This window comes from Mastacembelus armatus, chromosome 5, assembly GCF_900324485.2.
Source record: "Mastacembelus armatus chromosome 5, fMasArm1.2, whole genome shotgun sequence".
Taxonomy (NCBI): domain Eukaryota; kingdom Metazoa; phylum Chordata; class Actinopteri; order Synbranchiformes; family Mastacembelidae; genus Mastacembelus; species Mastacembelus armatus.
Genome location: NC_046637.1, coordinates 5,125,618 through 5,147,003, shown reverse-complemented (window position 1 = coordinate 5,147,003; position 21,386 = coordinate 5,125,618). Strand labels below are relative to the sequence as shown.

The 21,386-nt window shown below is 39.9% G+C and overlaps 1 protein-coding gene across 5 annotated transcripts in view; it reads right to left on the bottom strand.

The window, feature by feature from the left end:
• arhgef10la (Rho guanine nucleotide exchange factor (GEF) 10-like a) overlaps positions 1 to 21,386 on the bottom strand; it is an 89,363-nt gene that overhangs the window by 24,941 nt on the left and 43,036 nt on the right. For all 5 annotated transcript variants that reach the window (XM_026306935.1, XM_026306936.2, XM_026306937.1 and 2 more), the window contains 2 exons: positions 19,751 to 19,851; positions 11,635 to 11,756 (listed from right to left, as the gene is read on the bottom strand). In XM_026306935.1, coding sequence (XP_026162720.1) covers positions 11,635 to 11,756; positions 19,751 to 19,851 — 223 coding nt within the window. The remainder of the gene's footprint in view (positions 1 to 11,634; positions 11,757 to 19,750; positions 19,852 to 21,386) is intronic.

The window sequence follows — 21,386 nt, the reverse complement described above, 5'->3', positions numbered from 1 at the left end:
TTTTAAGCCTAGTCTTGTAAAATGACTGCGGGTATTAAGAGGAAATCTCATTTTGGAATATTGTAATTACCTATTTGCTAATGACATCCTATTATGCTTAAAATGTTAAAAGATCTTTTCATATAGGACAACTAAATTAAATACATGAATTATTAAATCAACATAATCATGCAATAATTAGCATGAGACATTTCCATACTGTCAATTTGGAATAAATCCTTTGTCATATGAAGCAGTATTCTGTGTGTGAATGGCTCATGGGGTTTAAAGCATAATATGATACCAAAGTAAGGACAGATTGTTTTGCCATTAAATTGCTCGTGATCAATATAATACACCACTGGTCCACTTACTGAACATTAAACTGCCAATAGAAAGAGCCCAGGTGAATATAGCAAGAAAACCTGTGAATCTTTTCCTCCTGGGAATATGACAGGCACAAAGGAAGCAGCTCTTCAACAATGACCATATCAGGGTCAATCGCCAAGCTAATAAGGTATCAGTGAGACACCATTTAAAAATCAATGAGATCCAAGCTCTCTGAAAGTCAATTGTCACTCTCATTTATACACAGTCTGTGTGTGTGCATGTGTGTTTGCAGCGCTGTAGGTGTGAAGTTGAGAAGCTGAAGCAATTCCCAGATGTAGAGGCAAAATTAGGGAGGAAGGTGAGCCCGTAAACCGGCTGAGGGAGGTTTGATGGAGGACTTTGGGGAGTGTGGGAAGGAAACAGGCAGGTGAGCTAATTAAAGCGAGATTTGTTGATGTGATGAAAGGGTGGCCTCCCAGCTGCTGGTTACCAATGACCCCATGGTCGACAGAGGGTCTGCCCTACCCATTACCCCAAGAGGGCGCCAGCCCATATGCTGGTTCCAGGTGGCAATGGTTAGCAGAGGAGCATGCATTGCTTTTGTGAAAGATAAATGCAAAATGTATGTAATTACACCATCCCTACAGGATAGAATGGATGGAGTCATGCATTGCAACTGTCTTTTATCTACTTTTTTTGCCTAATTACACACTGGTACAAAAGTAGGTACTGGTGGCTATGGGTAGGGGTCTAATATTGGAGACCGGGGTTTTAATGATTTATGCACTTCACTGTCAGACTGTCAGAACTGTGTCCCCTTGGTATGGATGACTTCCCCAAATCCAATTAATGTTGTTTTACTTCCCAAGGCTACCCAGGTGCACTGTTTTCCCTTGCAGCAATATTCCTCTGTAAGCACAGTGAAATCTGCTCTCAGATATGTGGGGGATTTACCAGACATTAGATTTGTGACAACTGCTATCCAAATAGGGTCCATGCATCATATTCTCCAGGGGTCCATAATGTTATCAATGACACACACTGCAGCCAGCATTGCATTGTTTGGCTCCATCATGCTTATGCAATGGATTCCCTTTATTGGAAAACTGCTCTATAGTCCCTTATGAAATACTGCATCAAGTCAAACTCCTGAGCACACATTTCTGGACAGTTCAAAAGAAAAAACAAGCTTGCAAATACTATATATTGCACTGTACAGCATGCCGAAAATCAAATAATAAAAAATATCATCTCCATGTGTTCAGAGAGCTGGGTGCTGAATGTTAAACCCAGGGAAAAAAAGTACATCTGTTTTTTTTTTTAAATTCCATAGTCACAGTGCCTTCCCCCAGTACCAACAATCTTTTACACGCACTAACAAGCACTAATAGAAAAGTTCCACTGTTTATTAACTGGTAATTGACTGGTGCTGGCGCACCCTCCCTACTCCAACCACTTTGCCTTAGGCTGCAGGCAGGACAGCCGCAGAGTGAATCGCCAGGCAACATGAAATTACTTACATCCACAGCACAGATACAGGTAATGCACACTAAACAAGCTACTACCCTCAGAGATTTCACAAAAGTTGCTGCTCAGATTATCAAAAAGGCAAACTCGACATTGCTTCGGTGCTAAAATCTAAACGGATCATGATGTTGTTAACCATGTTTGGTCTTGGTTTGACCTTTTGTGTCAGGCAGGCATCTCTGTGACGGAGCACGCTCTGCCACTGCACTAAAACTCAGCCCTACGTATAGTGCTCTTTGGCAGTGGTTCCCAGCTAGGAACTGAAAAGATATTTGCTTTTTTAACTATGCCACTGAGAGAAATTTAAAATTTTCCAGTGACTAGTTTTAACCAGTAGTAGTTTTTTTTTTTTTTTTTTTTAAGAAATTGTAGCAAATATCTTTCCCTGTTAAAGAAAAAGATTTTCATAACTTCTCAAAGGAATTTCACAGTTTTGATTTAAGCAACACTGGACATCATTAAGGTCTGTACAGCATACAGAGTACTCCATAATCCCTTACACACTCATTGGTTGTGGACAAACACACACACTCATGACATATGGGAACAGCAAAATGTTGTTTGCTCATTATCTGTTGTCTAATACATCATAGTCCATAATGAACCTAATACTAGAGGACAACAGGATCAAAGTTGAAGCTCGCTGTTCACGTTATGATTTCATGAGCTAGATGTCACTCTGTGATTTGAATTCTTCCAGCACCAACAAGCAGAGATCAAAGGGCCAACCACCTGCTGTGCTTGCAGGCCTGCGTTACACTCAGAATATTCAAAGTCATTTGAAGACAATACGATTAAACCATTTGCAGAAGAGGGGCTGAGCCTGATTTTTAACTCTTGATAGGCCCATATCTGGTTCTTTGGAGGTGGTTAAGACTTGCGGCAAAACCATATAGCTATCAGCTTATTATAAATATGGCTCAGGACATTTCCCTCAATTTAATAACCCCTGTCTGTACAGTAACGATTCCCTGTCTCCCCTAGCTATGCCACAGATCATATCAGCAATAAGTGGAATGAAGTTGGAGAGTGGTTTTGCATATCACCGCTCAGAGCCAAAGCCTGACATTGGTAGGACATCACAAACTGATATTCATGACTCGACTGAGATTTTCTTCCTCCTGTCCTTTACTGCTCCTAGCTGAACGATTGCAACACGCCCAACAAATGTGATGCAAATTCGCTGTGTCGCTATGCCCCCTGTTCTCTCACTCTCTCACTCTCTCACTCTCTCACACACACACACACACACACACACGCGCGCACACATTGCTGACTCCTGCAGCCATGGCAGTTCCAACTCTGCATGAAAGCAGTGTATTGCCCCTGCATTAATGGGTTCAAAAGAGGACTACGAGCCAAAACTTCTCTGTGTAGTCAATCACTTCCTCCACCTTTCGGTTCCCCGCGTTTCACACACAGGAGACATCTGCACAGGGCCCAGACAAGTTTTGGATGAATGCTCTTTAACCACCTCAAAGACAGAAACTGACAAGACTGTTTGTCAACATGGGGTCCTGGATGAAACTCTGGGCACATGAATGGACAAGGCTTTCTATAATCCTTAATATCAGATGGCAGGAAACACAGAACAAAGAGAGCTCTGGTGCCAGCTCAGCCCAAGCCATGTGGTGGTTGCAGCTACTGCTGCCAAGGAAGCTCTGCACATCAAGGAGTATCTCCTGAATTTGAATCTGCCCCTTACAATCCTTGGAGCCTTATACTCTTTGGCATAACATAAGACAAACACAAATCACAACTGTTCTCACATACTAATCTAGGACCACTGTATTTCAATTTTTAGAACAAATGTTTCATTTTCTATCCATGACTTACCTAAAAGTTTTTTTTTTTATGGCAGAACTGAAGAAGCACAGATCAAGTTAGTTTTAATATTAGATTTAGTGAAAATAGCTAAGTCAGGTTTACGTTTGCACTGCTTTAAAAGAAAGCAGGTGGGCAAAAACCCTGTCCTTAAAACTGACCAACAATAAATAAAGCAGCATTCATTGTGGCTGTTGCTCATGTCTGGAAAAAAGTAAGAGGAAGCCTAATTAGCAGAGCAGAAAATGAGGAGAGAACATATTACTGCATCAGACAGGACCGGCTTGGCACAATAGCAAATCAAAGACAGGACAGGGCTTTCTTCCCATTCCTTTTCAATTGATGTAATTTTATTGACTATCACCATCTTCACACTGATGTATAATCACAGAGAAAGAATGTGACTGAATTAGCACATTTAGCAGATCTGCAGGATTTCCCTTCTGGGTACATAATTTGTTCTTGCATGCTATCTTGACAAGTACAGAGTGAGCAGAAACCCAGGCCAGAGAAGGAGGACTCTGCTCTGAAGCACTGCCAGTGTCTCTGTAATTAGTTTGTTAACTGTCAAAGATCAGACTCTTCACAAATGACCTCGTTGTAAAACATTGGGTGTGTCTTCCTTGTTCATATGTATACAGGTAACGCACTATCTCTTTTGGCAGGGAGAGTAATGAAGACGTGTTATGTCTATGGTGCTGAATCCAGGTGTATGCATGTTGTGGAAAACGCTGTGAGTAACACGAAGGGTTACCGAGCCCCTCTCCTGTGGAACCAGCGCCCAGTCCGGGTTAAAGAGGCAGACACCCTGTATACTTTTAACGTTAGACTTAGAGTAAAACTTTCCTTAGTTTAGTTAGAACCATCTGCTGGAGGTTTCTTCTGTTAAAAGTTTTTTCTCTCCACAGTCGCCAAGTGCTTGCTCACAAGGCATTTGTTGACTTTCTATGCACAGTGCCTCAGATGATTTTAGTGGGATTTGGTGCTATACTAATTAAATAACTGGAATTGAAATCAATTTGAAATGACTATGTAATTGTCACATAAATTATAATTAGAAAATGTAGCTCACATGCAGTAAATGAATCTCTTCAGTGTGCCCTAACTGTGAGACCCACACTCAGCAGTTACCAAACCACCTTGATACAAATTAAAAATCACAAATCCTTTTCACCATCCCTGTTCCAGCTGTTTAGTAAATTAATTAAAAGCTCAGGGAAGCCGAGTGTAATGATGACATGTCTCTTAGCATACTGATGCTAACACAGCCTCTTGGATATTTGCACTATTTATTTCAATATACCTTTGTTCGTACTGATGATAGCACAGCCTTTTGGGTATTTGCACTATTTTTTTCAGTACTCCTTTACTCATTTCAGTGCACACACAGCAGCAACTTTACTGCCTAGTCTGGCAGGAAAACCAGTATTGCTGTTCTGGCCAATAAAAAGGAGAGAGAAGAGGCTGCATCAGACAGCGACTATTCATAATCAAACTTGTCTATGAGCTTAGCAACATCATCTAAATCATTCCTTTCATCATAACACTAGATCTTAGTGTTAGACACTATACACTATATAGTCTGTACCAAGTACCAGGTATTATTCTAACAAGTAATAAAAATCTGGACCAAAAAAAAAGCATGTCTAATAAGACTCTTAGTATCTTTGTGTGAATGTTCTGGTCTTCAAATTAGTTTCACAGGTGCTAATGAAAATTATGCGACACTACACTTTCACAGCCACCTCCTGTTATTTACTTTGCATTATTCAACACTAAAACCAAGACCATTTAAAAAGGAATCAACATTTAAACCGACCATTTAAACTAAGTGCTCACCCACTACATCTACGTTTCTGCTTCTGTGGTTCTTGTATCTTGTTTGGTTGCTGCTGACATAGAACTCAAATTTGTCACAAAGGGAGGTGGCACAGCTGGCAGTTGCTGCTTTCGAGTTAAAAGCACCTTCTAAGCATTACTTGAGTTCAATAAAATCGACTGCTGATGCTGCTTAGCTGCGGCAGAGTAGAGATCCAGATCTACAAAGAACAAAGCTTGACCTCTGCACACTCCTAGAACATTAGCCAATATGTTGCAAACTGTCACAGTTCCCTCAGAGTTGTTCTCTGTGAATGCCAAAGTTTGACTTCTGCCACGACCTCAGTGAAAGGTCCTTTTTGATCGGGAGTGTTAAGCAGTCAGAACTTGTGTGCTGTCAGTGGCCCCTGTATCTGTGACAGTGACAAGTTTGGTGTGTTGGGTTTTGCTGAACTGAGCCACACTGGCCAGAAGGGCCAAACAGTATCAGCTTCAGTGACAGGTCTGCTGCGATCCAGCTTCACACAGAGAAATTAGATTGACACTTCTTGCTGCATTCTCACATTCTGCATGCCAAAGGCTTGTCTGCCCCCTTTGAACTCAGAGGAGGAGCAGTGGTATGTTTTGGTGGGGAGAACTGTAGTACATGTTTACAAAGCTTATTGGACCGAGAGTGGCTCCAAACTTGAGTTAAATTATTTTCTTTGGATTCTAAATGCACTTTATCAAACTTAGGTCTTTAAATAAAAAAATAATCAGGACATACGTTGTACTGAATCACACAGTAAATAAATATCTGCAGGACAAGCCTTTCAAAAAGTATCAGTTTTAGAGACCATATGTTACTTTATACAGTATAATGGAAAATAGAATCTGTGCACTTAATATTACAAACAGCAGCTGATGATTTCAGTAGTAGATGCCACATTACATTCTGCTTCAAGTGCTGAAAACATCAGCATGATACTTGAGATGTGGCGAGCATCTACAGCATTAGAATGCAGCCGTCAGATCTTGAAATGCAAATCATGCAATGCAAATCAAACAGCAGGCAAAAACTCATGTTGTTCACAAACACTCATTACTTTGTTGGTTTTAAATTAGTAGTGGACATTTTTAACATGACCTCGACATTAACAACCTGATGGGTAGACACTGATGGCATATTTGAGAATCATTTGTGGACATGATGATGAAACAAAACCAGCCAAACAGAGCGTAACAGCACGGCACAGTAGTACTGTTACTCATAATCATGATTCTGCTGACCCGTAGTCAAAGGCCTGTGTACTGTAGATTTTCCCAGACTTCAAATAAGCAATGCACATGGAAAAAGAAAACTGATTCAAAGAGGATAAGTTCTAAAAGAATAGTGTCTCTCCAAACAACCTCAAACACTTCTGCAACCTGCTGTTTCTGTTTTGTTTGGTTTTGTTTTTTTGTTTTTTTTTAGTTTGCAAGAAGGATGTTTCTGCAGAGTAGGAAAAGGAGGTGCTACGCCTGAATGGATGTGTGTTTAGAACAAGCTTTTAATCCATACTGTGACACCTATTCTCAACAAAATAAAAAAATAAATCAGAGAAGCGGCTGATATCTGCTACTCTGAAAAGAAGCAAATGACCTTCAAGAAAAATAGAGCAAGAGGCATTGCATAAGATGTCAACATGATGTCTTTACCTTAAAAAAATGATGATTAAAAAAGGCTGGGGGAGAGAAATAAATCATCTGCTGCAGGAAAAGGCCACCTTTTTATGCTGTCCTTCTCCTTTTTTAATCCATATTTCATAACATAACATGCTCCACACAGTGTTCACATCGAACCCTTTCCTTCATCTTAGCTGTAAGAGCTTTGAGTCATTATGTCCGTAAATCAGTCATTTACCAGACAATGCTACAAATGCAGTCGTGTATCTGCTGCTGCCAGGGATGCAGCTCAACAGCCTCATTTTCTGTACATGTAGTTACTTTCATGTGGCTAGCTGAATGCACAGCGCTGCTCTCTTATCACTCCATCAGCAGGGAAGATGGATGACACGGTGAATAAGAGGGACATGCACAACATGCCCCAAAAGCAGTAGTCCAGTAAACAAGCACAGACCGTAGTGGTCAGGTACAGTGTGATTTCACCAGATGACAAAGACGAAAATAACCTATAACATGGTGAATGTATTTCAAGACTGAAATACAACTCATCCAGAAAAGTAAGCCATAAATAAATATTTAAATATTAACTGGGATCTGTGTGATCTATGTAAACTAGCTGAGTGTTTTAGGGGTGAGTAGGCTTTGCTGTTTTCTGAGCTGAGACACAGAAGCTAATCCTCTCAGAAAAGAAAAAGAACGCTAACCCTGATGCAGCCCAAACCCTTTTCCAGTTTGTCATTCTGCACTTCAAAGCATACATGATGAAATCCCTCAAGGTATTATAAGACTTCTGGCATAGCAGCCATCCGCAACACTGTCCTAGACTAATGCCTCATAAACGGAGTCTGGAAACATGTCCTTTTACTATTTTGAAAGTCTTTGTAGCCTTGGATCTTTAAGAACCTTTTAGAGTTCCAGAAGAAGAGGTGCTTTCCTCTTGGGGGAGATATGATGCATGAATCATTATGTAGCCAAGGGATTCCTGTAAAATACTCTCACTGTAAAATGCTGCACATACAGTGCAGTTTGCATATGCACTTCTTTGAGCACAGGACAGAGACCAGGCATCAATCTGAATACCTCGTGTTATACAGCTTACTGAATGGTCAAATTATTGGCTCTCATGAATACAATCTATTTGTGGTCTCCAGGCTTTAGCGTAGGACAAAACAGGAAGAAACAACTTACAAAACTGTGTCAGTCTCATACAGTCAAGAGGAAAGGTGAACACCACATGTTGTCCAGTTTAGTTAAGTTAGAAATACTATAACTCTAAATAGTCCATGCCACTACAAGGCTTCTTTGAAAGTTTTTAATTCCAAACAGTAAATATTATTCCTAGATGTAGCTACCACATCTGGGACAATGGATTGACATACAAAATAAAAGGCCAGATGTTTATTTTATGGCTGCTGCTAACCATTTCTGTTTTTATTGCTGATTAATCATCCAGTCTATAAAATGCCAGAAAATAAAGAAAAACGATCACAGATTACAAGTGCCCAAGGTGATATCTTCAAATGACTCGCTTGATCCAATCAAGTATTGAAATTTGCATTATATAAAACAAAACATTATACATTTTCAGTTTTACCTCAATAGATGTCAATAGCCAAATGAATGTGGATTATAAAATCGGCGAAGGACTTATTTGATATTGATTGTCTAACTGATAAATGCACTTAGGAGCAAAGCTACAAATTATAGCAATGTCTGCCTTTGACTTCATATTTCTGTATATGATTTCAGCCAAATGCTGAGCAATAATAATAATCAAAATCACTAACATGATTCTTGCACAGAAACGGCAGTTGTGCAGTTTAACAGCTGATTCTCCCAAATAAAATCTCATTCAGCTGTTAGCCTTTCTGCTATCGTATCTCCTATTAATCCTTTAACCCTCCCTTTGGGCCAGCTGTCAAACCTGCAGCAGAAATGGCAGTGAAATGGATTGTGCACTGACTCTTTAAATAACAAGGACCATCAGAATGTGGTTTGTCCACTAACCAAAATACCACCTCATTCTGCGTGTGTGTGTGGGTATCAGAGAGAGAGAGGGAGAGCGAAAGGGAGAAAATGAAAGAGATAAATTGAGAGAAGTCCGTCTGGCCCCACTGTTCTCACTCAGCAGACTTGTGATAAGGTTTATCTCCGGTACCTAACGAGTTCGCTCAGTCGCCTTCTCCAGCTCCCACTGCGTGGACCGTGGTGCACAGAGCTGCACACAGCCAGCAGTGGGTTGAGCTCCCTTAGGTGACCTGTGCATGTTGTTCATGCTACGCTGCTTTAGAACTTTATTTTCTGCAGGAAATGGCTTCGGCCCCTTCGGCCACATCTCTTTTAATCTGGGATTTCTTTTCTGCCTCCTTTTCTTCATTCTTTCTACTCACTGTAACTCAGACTGCCAAGAGTAGCTGCATGAGCTGGAGAAAGAGATGCTGTGGAGCTTTGGCACTGAGAGGCGTGTGTGTCCCAGAGGCAGTGGCTGAGGCAAAGATGGAGCCACAGAGAGGGAGAGGGGGCTGCTGCTGAGTTAAGCCCCTAATCACAGTCTGCTCTGCATGAAGGACTTAAAATCACTCCATTTAATGCTACCTTCTCTTTAGTCAAAAAAACAGAAAGAAAAACCACTGCTCACCTCTTCTGTTTTCTGATACCAAGGCTCCCACTCCTATCATGTCTACTCTTGTGATTCAGTAATGTATACAGTCAAAGCAATTCAAAGAACTCTGCAACTCAAGCACATATCACAGAGACAAACATGAACATATTCTTGCTGACACGGTAAATATTTCCTCTTCTACAATCACACATTAGCTTTAATATCATGAGCTATGACATGCAGTCTTTTATAGCCATGTACAAACATACACACTCCATTCAGTTCCCAGGACATGATCAGTGTGAAAAAATTTTTACGGTAAACTGACTGACTGCCATGCCCTTCACTGGAATGCTCAGGTGCTTCATTTGTTGTGTGAGAAGTGAAGAATATGAGCAGATCCTCTGAGACGCCACAGTCCCATTGGCTCAAAATATATTAATTGACTTGGCTGTGCTTCCAGCCAGGTGTAACCACTTTTGCAGAATACTCTGGAACGTTGGAACAATCTTTAGGGAAATCCCCCCACCATCATGTCAGAGCTACACTTTCTGCACATCCAGCTGCTGTTTCACCTCACCTTCCACTCTCCTCCGCATGGCTAGCAGACAATGGGTTAGTGTATAGGTCTTAATCTGATGTGGGAACATTGATTTATGCTTAGGTGTCCCACAGCCATTAAGATAATTGCATGATCACTTCATAACATCCTCCCCTGGTGGCCATGGTAATTTGGCTCCCCACACCACCCACCTTACTCAGTAAGACCGGTAACCACATTATGGCGATAGAAAATATCATCTTTCCTCCCCTGCAAATTGATTCCATACTGTCTCCTAAAACCCCTTTAGTCTACCTCTCACCTGTGCTGACCATTTGATCTATTAGAGGCTCCTAAGTCTTAACAGCTTGTATTGATTGAAATTCTTCAGCCGGCATCTTGAGGGGTTGCTCTCATGTCACCTTGTAATTCCAGTGGTCTAGGTAGTTTTTAGTGAGATCATCACTGACAGTGTATTTTTAGCTGTTAGGGCAAGGCAAGTGCACTTTGATTGCACTCGATGGGAAATGACTGCTAAATGGTACTGTGATCTCTGTCAACAAAAATCTTTATTAAAATCAAAATCCACATATTTCTATCTGCTAATAGCTGCCTAAAAGGAGAAGTTAGCATCAGTGAAAGTCAAATTGCTTTGACAGATTGATTCTCAGGGAGGCACTTTGCTTCTTGAGTATAAACACTGCCAGTCTAAAAACACTAAACACATCAAAACCTTAGCAGCTGAATTACAATTTGCAAGATCGGAAAGATGTAGAGATTTAAAACGTTAAACCGACAGAAACTGAGGTCCTGCTGAAAATATCATCTATTCCAGCGTTTATTCTTGAGTGCTTCATCAATAATATTAGTAAGAGAATTAGTATTAATGTTATGAACTGAATCATGACAACCTACATTAAAGTATCTAATAACAAATGTTTCCATATTTACAGGAACTTACAAAAGAATTATTCACAAATCACATTATAAAATCAATATTACAACATAGAATTTCATGTACTGACTGCTTATAATGTATCCCTATAATCCACACCTGCAGGGCCAGATACAGTCTGTAAAGTCCCCCAGTGTTTACTGATGTATGGACTGTACATGTTCTGCTCCACAGACCATCACTACTGAATGATTAGGCTGATTCCCATAATGCCTTCCCTCTTACATGGAAAGTGTAAAAACATATTATACTGATACAACTTTTAGTTTGGAGAAGAAGTACACTAAATTAAGATGTGAAGAATTTCAGCAGTATTCATTTTTTTCTCTAAAAACATGGACTTAGTGCAGGAGAGTGAGATGTTGTTCTCTTTAAGAGATTATCTTTATCTTGTCATGTTGGAGGTGGAATTACCTTTCTGTCCGGTGACTTCACAGCAAAGACGGGCATGTGGCAGGCAAGCAGCGGACACCAAAATGGGGCCATCGTTTTTCCTTCGTCCTCTCCACATAGCCAGCCTGGTGAATTCTCCTCTCCTGAAAAAGTGAATAATGGTAAAATAGTGACATTTCTTAATTTCTTAAAATCTCACTAAGGCAGCAGTAGCTTGATGTTATTGTGGATTACCAATATGTTTTGTTTATTCTGACTAACAGTATGCATCTCACCCTCATAGTAGACATACAATACATATGCCAAGCCATACACTCTCCCTCAGGCTATGTCTAAACCATGTGAAATAATCAGAATGACATTTCACTATGTCCACTATGTAATATGGATGGTGTTATTAGCATGTGAATGTTATTATCAGCCAGAGGATTAGTCCTTGTATTCCTGAGGCCAGGTACTGCCAACACAGAACCTCAACAGTGATTAAATTTGCACTTAATCAACAGTGAGAGTGAGTCCCAGCAGAAAAAAAAAGAAACAGCTAGATTTGAGTTACAACACGGGATCTGCCTGGTGTATACAGCATCTCAACACTTACAAATCCTACACTCACAGTCTTACAACAGGTGCATCACTGACAAGGCATCAGGAAAATCACAATCTCCCATTATTTAATTTTGTAATTATCAGTTTCTTAAATCTGCTTCTTGGTTTCTTTTCATACGATACCCTAGAATAAACTACACTTTACCTGTAGTTTGCCTCCAGGGTAGAGGTAAACAGTCATTTACATAGTTTCTGATATGGTTCCACCCAAGAAGCAATAACAGTCTGGGACTGCAGGACAGCACCAAAGGTTGTGCGTAGTGTCTGCATGAGTCATCAATTACTTTCTATTTACATATGTGCACCTTACTCCCCCTGGGCTGTCAGTTTGAAAACTGAGGGTTTCAGTGTAGCAAAATCCTTGTCACACTCAAAGCCTGAGTACATTTGAATAAATGACAAAACATGTTTACACAAAGCAAGAAGCTACCAGAGCGATCAAGGACAGAAAAGAACAGCATTGGGTAAGTCTATTGTGTCTTTTCATATCGTTCAAGGAGTTTCACCTTGTTTTTGTTTGCTGTTTTTCAAATTTCTTTTTTCATTCTTTTGACCACCACAAAACCTTGTTCACCTTAGTTGCGTTTTCAACAGTGGATCTCAAAATGTTTGCAAATAAAACATTAGCACTACCAGCATGGCTGCACTACTCTAGAGTCAAGATAAATACAGTGAACCTAACCCTTACACTTTGTGTATGTATTGTACAGATGGTTACATACAGATTTAATCTTACTTTCTTCAAGCCCTGCAGTACAAAACACTCAAACATGTCAAGTGTTAGAGCCATGAAAATGTAAGTTTACATTGTTACAATAAGTTTTTTAAAGCACCATTCCATCTGATGATGCTTTATGTCAAAAATACAAGGTATTGCACAATGTAAATATAACTCATCAACTAATTACTGCAGTCAGTGTTACTGTGATGACTGGGGAAGATGGTTGTAAGGATTAAATCATTCAGTCATTTCTATTTATCTTGAGTTGTTGAGGACAGTTGGCCTGTGGGCTGACTATCCCTCAGTGAGTCCCTGTTAGAACAAAGGGAGGTGAGGTCACTTATTAAAAACTTTAATTGATGGCAGATTGCTTCAGGTGGGGCAGATCATCCAGAGTAATCCTCACCTTTCTTCAGCTAATTATTAGATTAGCACAAATAAAGTCTCTGTTTGGGTATTCTGACGTCTTTGAGTAAAGATGAATCTGGTTACCAATTAAAAGAGAGACAGGCACAGAGAGCCAGAAAGACAGAAAGAGACTGGGATACACCAGAGACCCAGGGAGAAAGTGGCTGTAAGAGAACACAAATTAGCCTTAACCTTCAGTCTTTGCCATGTAGTAATGATGATGAATAACGGTGAGCAAATGATAAGCACAGAGTTAAATTAAAAAAGGCATCAAATAGGGACACACAGACCACTCATCTCAACAGACACACATCTACACACAGTTACCCATCTTCATTTATACATTTATCTGCATCAGCTGGAGCTCTAAGCACAGGAAAACATAACATTCAGAAGTTGTTGCCGTGCTGCATTTCCTTTAATATATGCCAAAAACGTCTACTGTGTAAAAACCTGCTGTACTAGTCACTGTCTTTACTGTATATAAGTTGATTCATAAGCACCTGTGTCAATGCAAAATTACTCATTATATATGTTAAACTGCAAAAACAGGAATATATGCCATATGGACAAACATCCTAGACAATAAAAAACAACTGTCAGTAAGTCATTCAACTAAACAAGTGAGGAAAAGTAAAACCAAACTCTTTCTGAAATGTGTGGGAGGAAATTATGTCAAATTAAAAGTTGGATTCCCTGAACAGAACAACAAACTATGCAGATTAAACATTCTCCAAACTGTGAACACTTCCAGGTGAAACATTTCAGTTTAACTACTTTCAAAGAACACTTGTCAACCATTTGACCCAAGGATCTTCACACAAGAAATCCATTGATTAATTGATCAGTTAATCAACAAAGAAATAATCAGCAACCACTTTGTGAATCAATTAATCTTTTCATTTATTTTCCAAGCAAAAATTGTAAAACATTTTTTGTTTCCAGCTTCTGAAATGAGAAACCGAGCTTCTTGTTTTGTTTTCTACCAAATGAAAGTCTTTGGGTTAAGGATTTGAAAATGAAAACAAATCTGAAGATGTCATCTTGGTCCCTGAGACGCCGCTGTTTGTGAAACTTTCATCCACTGAATGAGTAATCGTTAAACTGAAAAAATAATCAGCGGATTAATTGTCAGTGAAAAATAACTGCTGGTTGCAGCCCTAGTCTGCACATAATCAAAGCAATCTATAACAAAACAATCAATCAAAAGCTCACACACAACCAGCTTGGCTTAACCATAAGTCCCTGTGGGTGGTTTGACACTGAAATAACAAATCTGACTGAAAAGACATGCATGCTGAGGCACACATAAAATTCTCCCTGCATGGAAGTAATGGTTCTCTTACTATGGGCACGGTTCTCCAATTACATGCTCAGCTCTGCCTATTTTTCTTGGTTCAGAAAGTTCAAAGGGTGGTGAACAATGAGCTTTTACAGTGGATGTTAGCGCCTCTTAAAAGTAGCTTAGGTTGTTGTTACTCTTTAACAAGTTTACTGTACAATAATATAACAGCATCATTTGTGAAGGTGTCGGGTTGGAATACTAAGCAGGGAGATTTAGTTTTTCAGTTTCTTTATTCCAATCATGTTTTTGTTTCAAGTCTTTTGCTGATGAAGATTAATTTGCAGAGCATGGCGCTCTACCAAGCCAAGTGACACAAAGGGCAAAGATATAGACTAATTAAATACACCAGTGCAATTGATATTTCCCATGGATCAATGAGAGTGTGGGATCCGTTAATTAAATCCGTGATAATGTTTACTCATCATAAACATTTCCCATGTTTGAGCACAGCAAGATAGGGAGATAATCTTTGCTGTCTGACAGATTAATTTTAGGGCTAAGGAAAAATCCTTCCAGCACATACACAATGAATTTTTGAGGGTGAGACTTCTGTTGAATGTTTTAAAGATTTCCATTTTCTTTTAACATAAAGAACCATTATTGAGTAGACACATTTTAATAGCACAAAACAAAAAAGACAACAGATACTCATTAGGTATAGCTAATTTTATCTGAAAAGATGCAAAGAAATCAGTCAACATTACAACCAAGCAGTTTAAATCCACAGGCTAATGAGACTAAAGCCCTGCAGTCTCTGCAAAAGCCCAAGCAGCAGGCTGGATTTTGCATTCTTCTTCTTTGTTTGTCTAATGTGCAATATACATTGGCATGGCATAGGTTATCACACACTGGATTAAGAAGGCATGTGTGCCAGAACTTCCAAGCTGCACTCTACTCATCTATTGATCCCTGCACGATGGAAAAAGCGAGACCGGCACACTTAGCAGTGTAACCGCAGGCAACAGCTCCCTGCATACCCTCTGTTCCCTGCAGTGGGACTGATTGCTTGTCTCAATCATCCTTTCACCCCCCCCCAGTCACCCTTTCCTCCCCTTTACACATACCCCCCTACACACACACACACACACACACGCAAACACATAATCCCACACACCCTCAACATCTCCCTCTCTTTGCCCTTTCATTCATTCCTTCTGTCCCAACACCTCAGCAGCAATCTCTTATGATTTGATGGCCTCTTGTTCTTCTTGTGAGGGTCATCACACTCTGCAGGCTTACCTCTGTCTGAAAGGACTGGGACTACATGGTAGGAAGCAATTAATTCTGCAATGACTATTAACTAAGGAATGCTTCTGGCTATTTCACGAAGATCCTTCAGAAACAGTAGGGCCACTTGGAGAGGCATAAAAGATGCAGTGGCACACCAGGTTATTAATGGACTCTGGGGCTACTAGCGAAGTACCACTGTGGGGTAATTCTCACTTTCTGTTTCCAGGCCTCATAACTACACCACATGCACTCACACAGTGGCAAATACTACTGACTAGAAACATTTCTTCAGGCTTGACTGCCATATCACGTAAAGCTTGGCTAGCAGAGCATCTTCAACATGATGGAGGTAGCAGGATGTTGAAGTGGTGTGAAGATGGGTTTGGGAAAATGAGTGTGACGTCTAATCACTCACTAAATCATGCATGAGAATGCTAGCTATTTGTGTTGTCCACCATTTCAGGGACATTTTGGAGCACGGCACTCATTTCAAACTAAACAAGACCATGGTTCAGTGCATTTGAAATGCTGATTCAACTGTAGGTCTCCCCTGAGCACAGGGCAGGCCTGCCTCCGCCTGCAATGACGAGGAAGGCCCGGTGACAGTACGCCATCCGTGAAATTAAATCAACAACTCCCTCATTGTAATTACATTTGGTTAAATGGGAAGGCAAAGTGTGAGTGTAATACAATTAACATGTAATTGTCATCCTGACCAGGTTGCTGCTGATCTATTTCCACAAGGGATTCAATGAAATCCATCAGCCTGCCATCATGTCCACTACCTGTTTTTAAAAAAAAATATTTGATGACTTTATATACTCGTGTGTCTCTAACCCGCCTGTGTGTCCTGTCTGACACAACCGTAGACTGACATTAAAGAAATATTCTGCAGGAGAAAGGGTTTTTTTCCACACTGTCCTTTGCATCCAAGTATTCTGAATATCCTGAACCCAACTGACTAACGTGGTTTTAACACAGATATTATATCAACAAAGTGGGTCATAAATCAAATCTGAAAGCCTTGTGTGATGTTCCACAGTGTGGTTGTTGGTTCTGAGGTGATTTGAAATGCTGATTAGAAACTACAAATTAAATTTGTAATTTATATTCTGTGGAGTGTATTTATCATCAACTCTTGTTCATTTGAGTTCATATTTACTCTTCACATTAATATTCACCATTATCCCTGTGTATGGGGTCACTCACCCAGTGCATGCTGGGACAAATCCTTACGTCCCTTGTGACACTGTAGAGCATACTAAAATATAAAAACTGAACAGATTCATTTATTTTATATATTGAGAAAATGTTAGCTCACCCATTCTGAAGAACAAGCTGCTCTTCTGTTTATAACCTTCTTGTCTTATTAGCTGATCATAAACATTTCCACTAACGTCTGTTCGAGAGGCCACATGGGGTTACAGATGCAGAGGACTGACATTGTGTGGCTGTCAAACATGTATATATGTATATGTATATAAATTCTTATAACCCATCTGAGAGGAATGTAAATGTAAATGTGAAAGTGCTTTGGACAGTTGTCTTGAAAAATAAAAGCAAACAACACAAGTACAGCTTTTTTTCAGTCTCTGCTGTTTGAAGTTGGCCCACTTGCTTGCAGGTATAGTTAAGGTTAGTTACGACTGCAGGAACTTTAAAACTGCAGAGATCCTGCATATGCTACATAATGCATAATAGATGAGAGCTATGTCTATTGCTTCTTGGAAATAGGGAGGAAATAGTGTGTAACAAAAACAGCAAGTGTAGAGCAGAACAAGAACCAAGGAGTTTAAAGTCTTATGTCTATAAAGTGTAAATCATATTACTATATTTTACCATGAAAAAAGTATCATTGATTAATTTAATTTGTTTTTTATTACAAATGCTGCTCTTTGCAAATAGATCTTACTCTAAGGTAAATTTGAGATCAATTTTGGAATTTGGTGGGACTGTTTCTGTCATCATTTCATCTGAAACGTTTCTAAGTCAAAGATTTTATGTTTATCTTAACAGTGGTACTGATGACTAGGGCTCAAGGCTATAATGTAGTAGCATAGCATGACAAAGACAGATGTGCTGACAGTTGTGCCATATTAGAGGCACTCAACATGAGAGCAGAAATTATCTGCCATATTTAGATTTAGATAGCATTTTATCCCTTGCCTTCAGGGTGTGTTTTCTGCAGGTGTAAGATCCTTAGAAAATTCAATAAACATTTATTAGGTTTCTTTCCAGGTGAATACCAAACAATTTCTGTTTAATTACTCTGTTCATTTTCTTCAACTCAAATCAGACTTGATATTGACCAGTATACACTACAGAACAGAGCTCCTCGTCTATTTGACAGCTCTGGATAACTTGCATGATTTTGCTTTGACTATCACAAATGTCCACACAGCAGCCACAGGGGAGGCGTGTTGCATGCTATAACTACACCACTGTCCTCATTAGCACGCCCGCTGTGTTACTGATATGAGGTGTGAGCAACAAGCAAAGGCTGAGGATGCTGTGCCTCACTGCAGCTACAGCATCCTCTGCACTGCCTGATGTTTCTGATGCCACTCTGACACACACCGTATACTGTACAGCAAGCTCTACTAGAGAGTTTGAAGCTTCATGCACCTCTATACCCCTGCTGTGGAAGGTAGGCCAGGAGCACGGCAGCGTGTTCTGTTTTTTATTGTAATGTGCAAGAATGAAGAACCTTAAGATAGAGGGAAAGCCAAATCTCAGGACAAATTCTTTATCTTTGCTTTTACCAGGATAGACAAATATATCTGTGCTCACTTATAAGAGCCAAACATTTAATTGAGAGTCCTTTAATCTTTCTCCAAAAACTTCCTTGGAAACCTTGAATGTGTTTTGTTGATGCTCACAGCAACAGCCTCTGGCATATAAGCAGCCATAATACAACTGAAGCTACACACACACACACATGCAGTTCACAGAGACATACGCCATGTACAACAAAGCCAGAATAAAGTGTGTATGACAAGGAAGAGTGCTGAAGGCGACACAGGGAGCAGGAAAGGATAAAAAAAGGGGACTGTTGTTGTGAGTGGGTTGAATTTGCGTGCCATCATGGCCAAATAAGCAGATTAATGTCCTCGGTGGTCCCATCTCTGATTTTGCCACTGGATGACAACATGCATTGACAAACTCCAAAGAGGAAGACCTCCTGTACTACAACATGGTCAGACTACATAATAGGCCTGGGTCTAGGCAGAGCATGGCAAGGGTTGGAGAAAAGAGGTTAGGCGGATTAAAAAAAAGAACTGTGCTGCTCCCTGCTGGGCAGGGTCGGGCTGTTGTTGCCCATCACGGATGCTGACCACTACTGAGTCTCTACAGTCAAGGAGATATTAACAAAATAAAAAAGGGAGACCTACAAATGATCTGTAGTACAAAATTTAAAAATAAAATCTAAATATAGAAGTCTTTCCTGAATGATTAGTCATAGTTGTTTGCAATACATATACATGGAATATTAGTACAGAGTTCATTAATTTATCATCAAATAAACAGTTTGATTCTTTCCTCAGCACATAAACTACAGATGACCCAGTTGAGAGCCTCTGTGATTCTCTGATTATATAAGTTGCAACACCAGTTGTGCATTTAGCCAACAGGGAGTGAAACAAACACTGGTGATGTGTCTGAGCCTCTGACTTAAAACATTGTTATTGCATTTCATTGCCTTGCATCATCCTGTTTAAAGAGAAATGACACAGTAATCCTTTCTATGTGTGTATGCCTGTGTGTGTGTGTGTGTGTGTGTGTGTGTGTGTGTGTGTGTGTGCGTGTGTGTGTGTGTGTGTGCTTACGCAGTGCAATCTTGGCCAAGTGCAGACGGTTGACCCAGGAGATCTTACTAAGAGGGCTGGGAGTGTTGAAGACCACCATGAAACTGACAGGACGCCCAGACCTGCAGGAAAACACACATGCACACACAAACACACAGACTCAGCCTCAGACCTAAGCACAATTCTTAACACATCTGTCACTTCAGTGAACAGCACAAGATATCAACATTATTGCTGGTTTAGTCTTACGTCTTCATGTCATCATTTGATTAAGTCAGACAGTCTATGATGTTGATGCGCAGGAGTTGTGATTCTGCTTTTTGACACCAAAATACAAGGTTTACAAGTGCAGGTCGATGCGGGTGTAGTTGTTTAATGACAGGATAGGTGAACCGAAATGCATTATGTCTACCAGGAAAAATAACTGCAGAAACACAGTATTTTTAGCAGGTGTGCTTGTGTGATTATGCTGCTATATGTCCTTCTGCAACCCCATCTACTAGAAATTACCTTTATATATTATGTTCATAAGACTTTTTTAATGATGTGCTACATTTCTCTACCACACCAGAAATACAGGAAGGTGATCAAGGTGGATGGTAGCCACAGGAATTTGATTACATTGATTCACATTTCATCTGTGAATAATTTAAGGCAAGACACGTCCCTTTGACCACGATAAAGGGAAGATTGTGGTTTTGGGTTACAGTTCCTAATTACATTGTGTGTCATGATTCAAGCCAGTGTGGACTTTTCTTTCTAACCTCAACCAAGTGCTGCAACTGCCCAGATATAACGATATAGAGCTTTAATAACGCTGTGGTTTGTGGATACTGGATTTATTATGTGAGCAGAAAACAAACTCTGACTGAGATTACACTGCCTTCAAAACATTCCTGCTTTTGCAAATTCATTGTAGGAGACAGTGTTACTTTTCAGTATACTGTATGTGTGTATTAAGTATACTTCATACATGTACTGTATGAAGTATACTATATGTATTCAAGTATACAAATCCCTTTACCAGAGTGCATTAAAAGGGAAATGTTTGAATTCTAAAGATCTGATTACAGGTCTTGGGAAATACTCCTGATATTTGGAAAAATACTGAATGAAACCTTCTGTAGCTCCATAGGGACTGAGGAAAGTTGCCTAATCTTGGTGTAAGAGTTAGAGGCCAAATGGACACTGACAGTAACTGTGAACCATGAGTTTTAATTCACGTCAAACTTATTGAGCCTTTTAACTGATCAGAATCGGGTTGAATTTATGGGCTTTAATTCTCAAAAGAGAAGTGGAGCATTGTCATAAATATTAGCAGAAGTGCATGAATGGAAAATACTCAAGATGTGCTAGATAAAAACATAGCACATAACAATAGAGTCTGAGAATCAGGGCACCAACAAGGTAAATACCTTTCTCTCATTTCATGAGACTTAATACAGTGATTTTTTTTTTTTCTGTCTGAAAAGCAGGTTGTTTTTGAGAGATTCAGCTAGTCAACATTCAGGGCTGGTTGTGAAGATCACACAGCCTGATCACACTAAATCGCTTCTAGGTGGACTCCGCTCAAAAAGCCACTGTGCGCTCCGCTGGGAACAGGCAGGACCAGTATAGGATCTGTTCAGTGAGGGCTTTTTGGTGCCATTTTGAACTC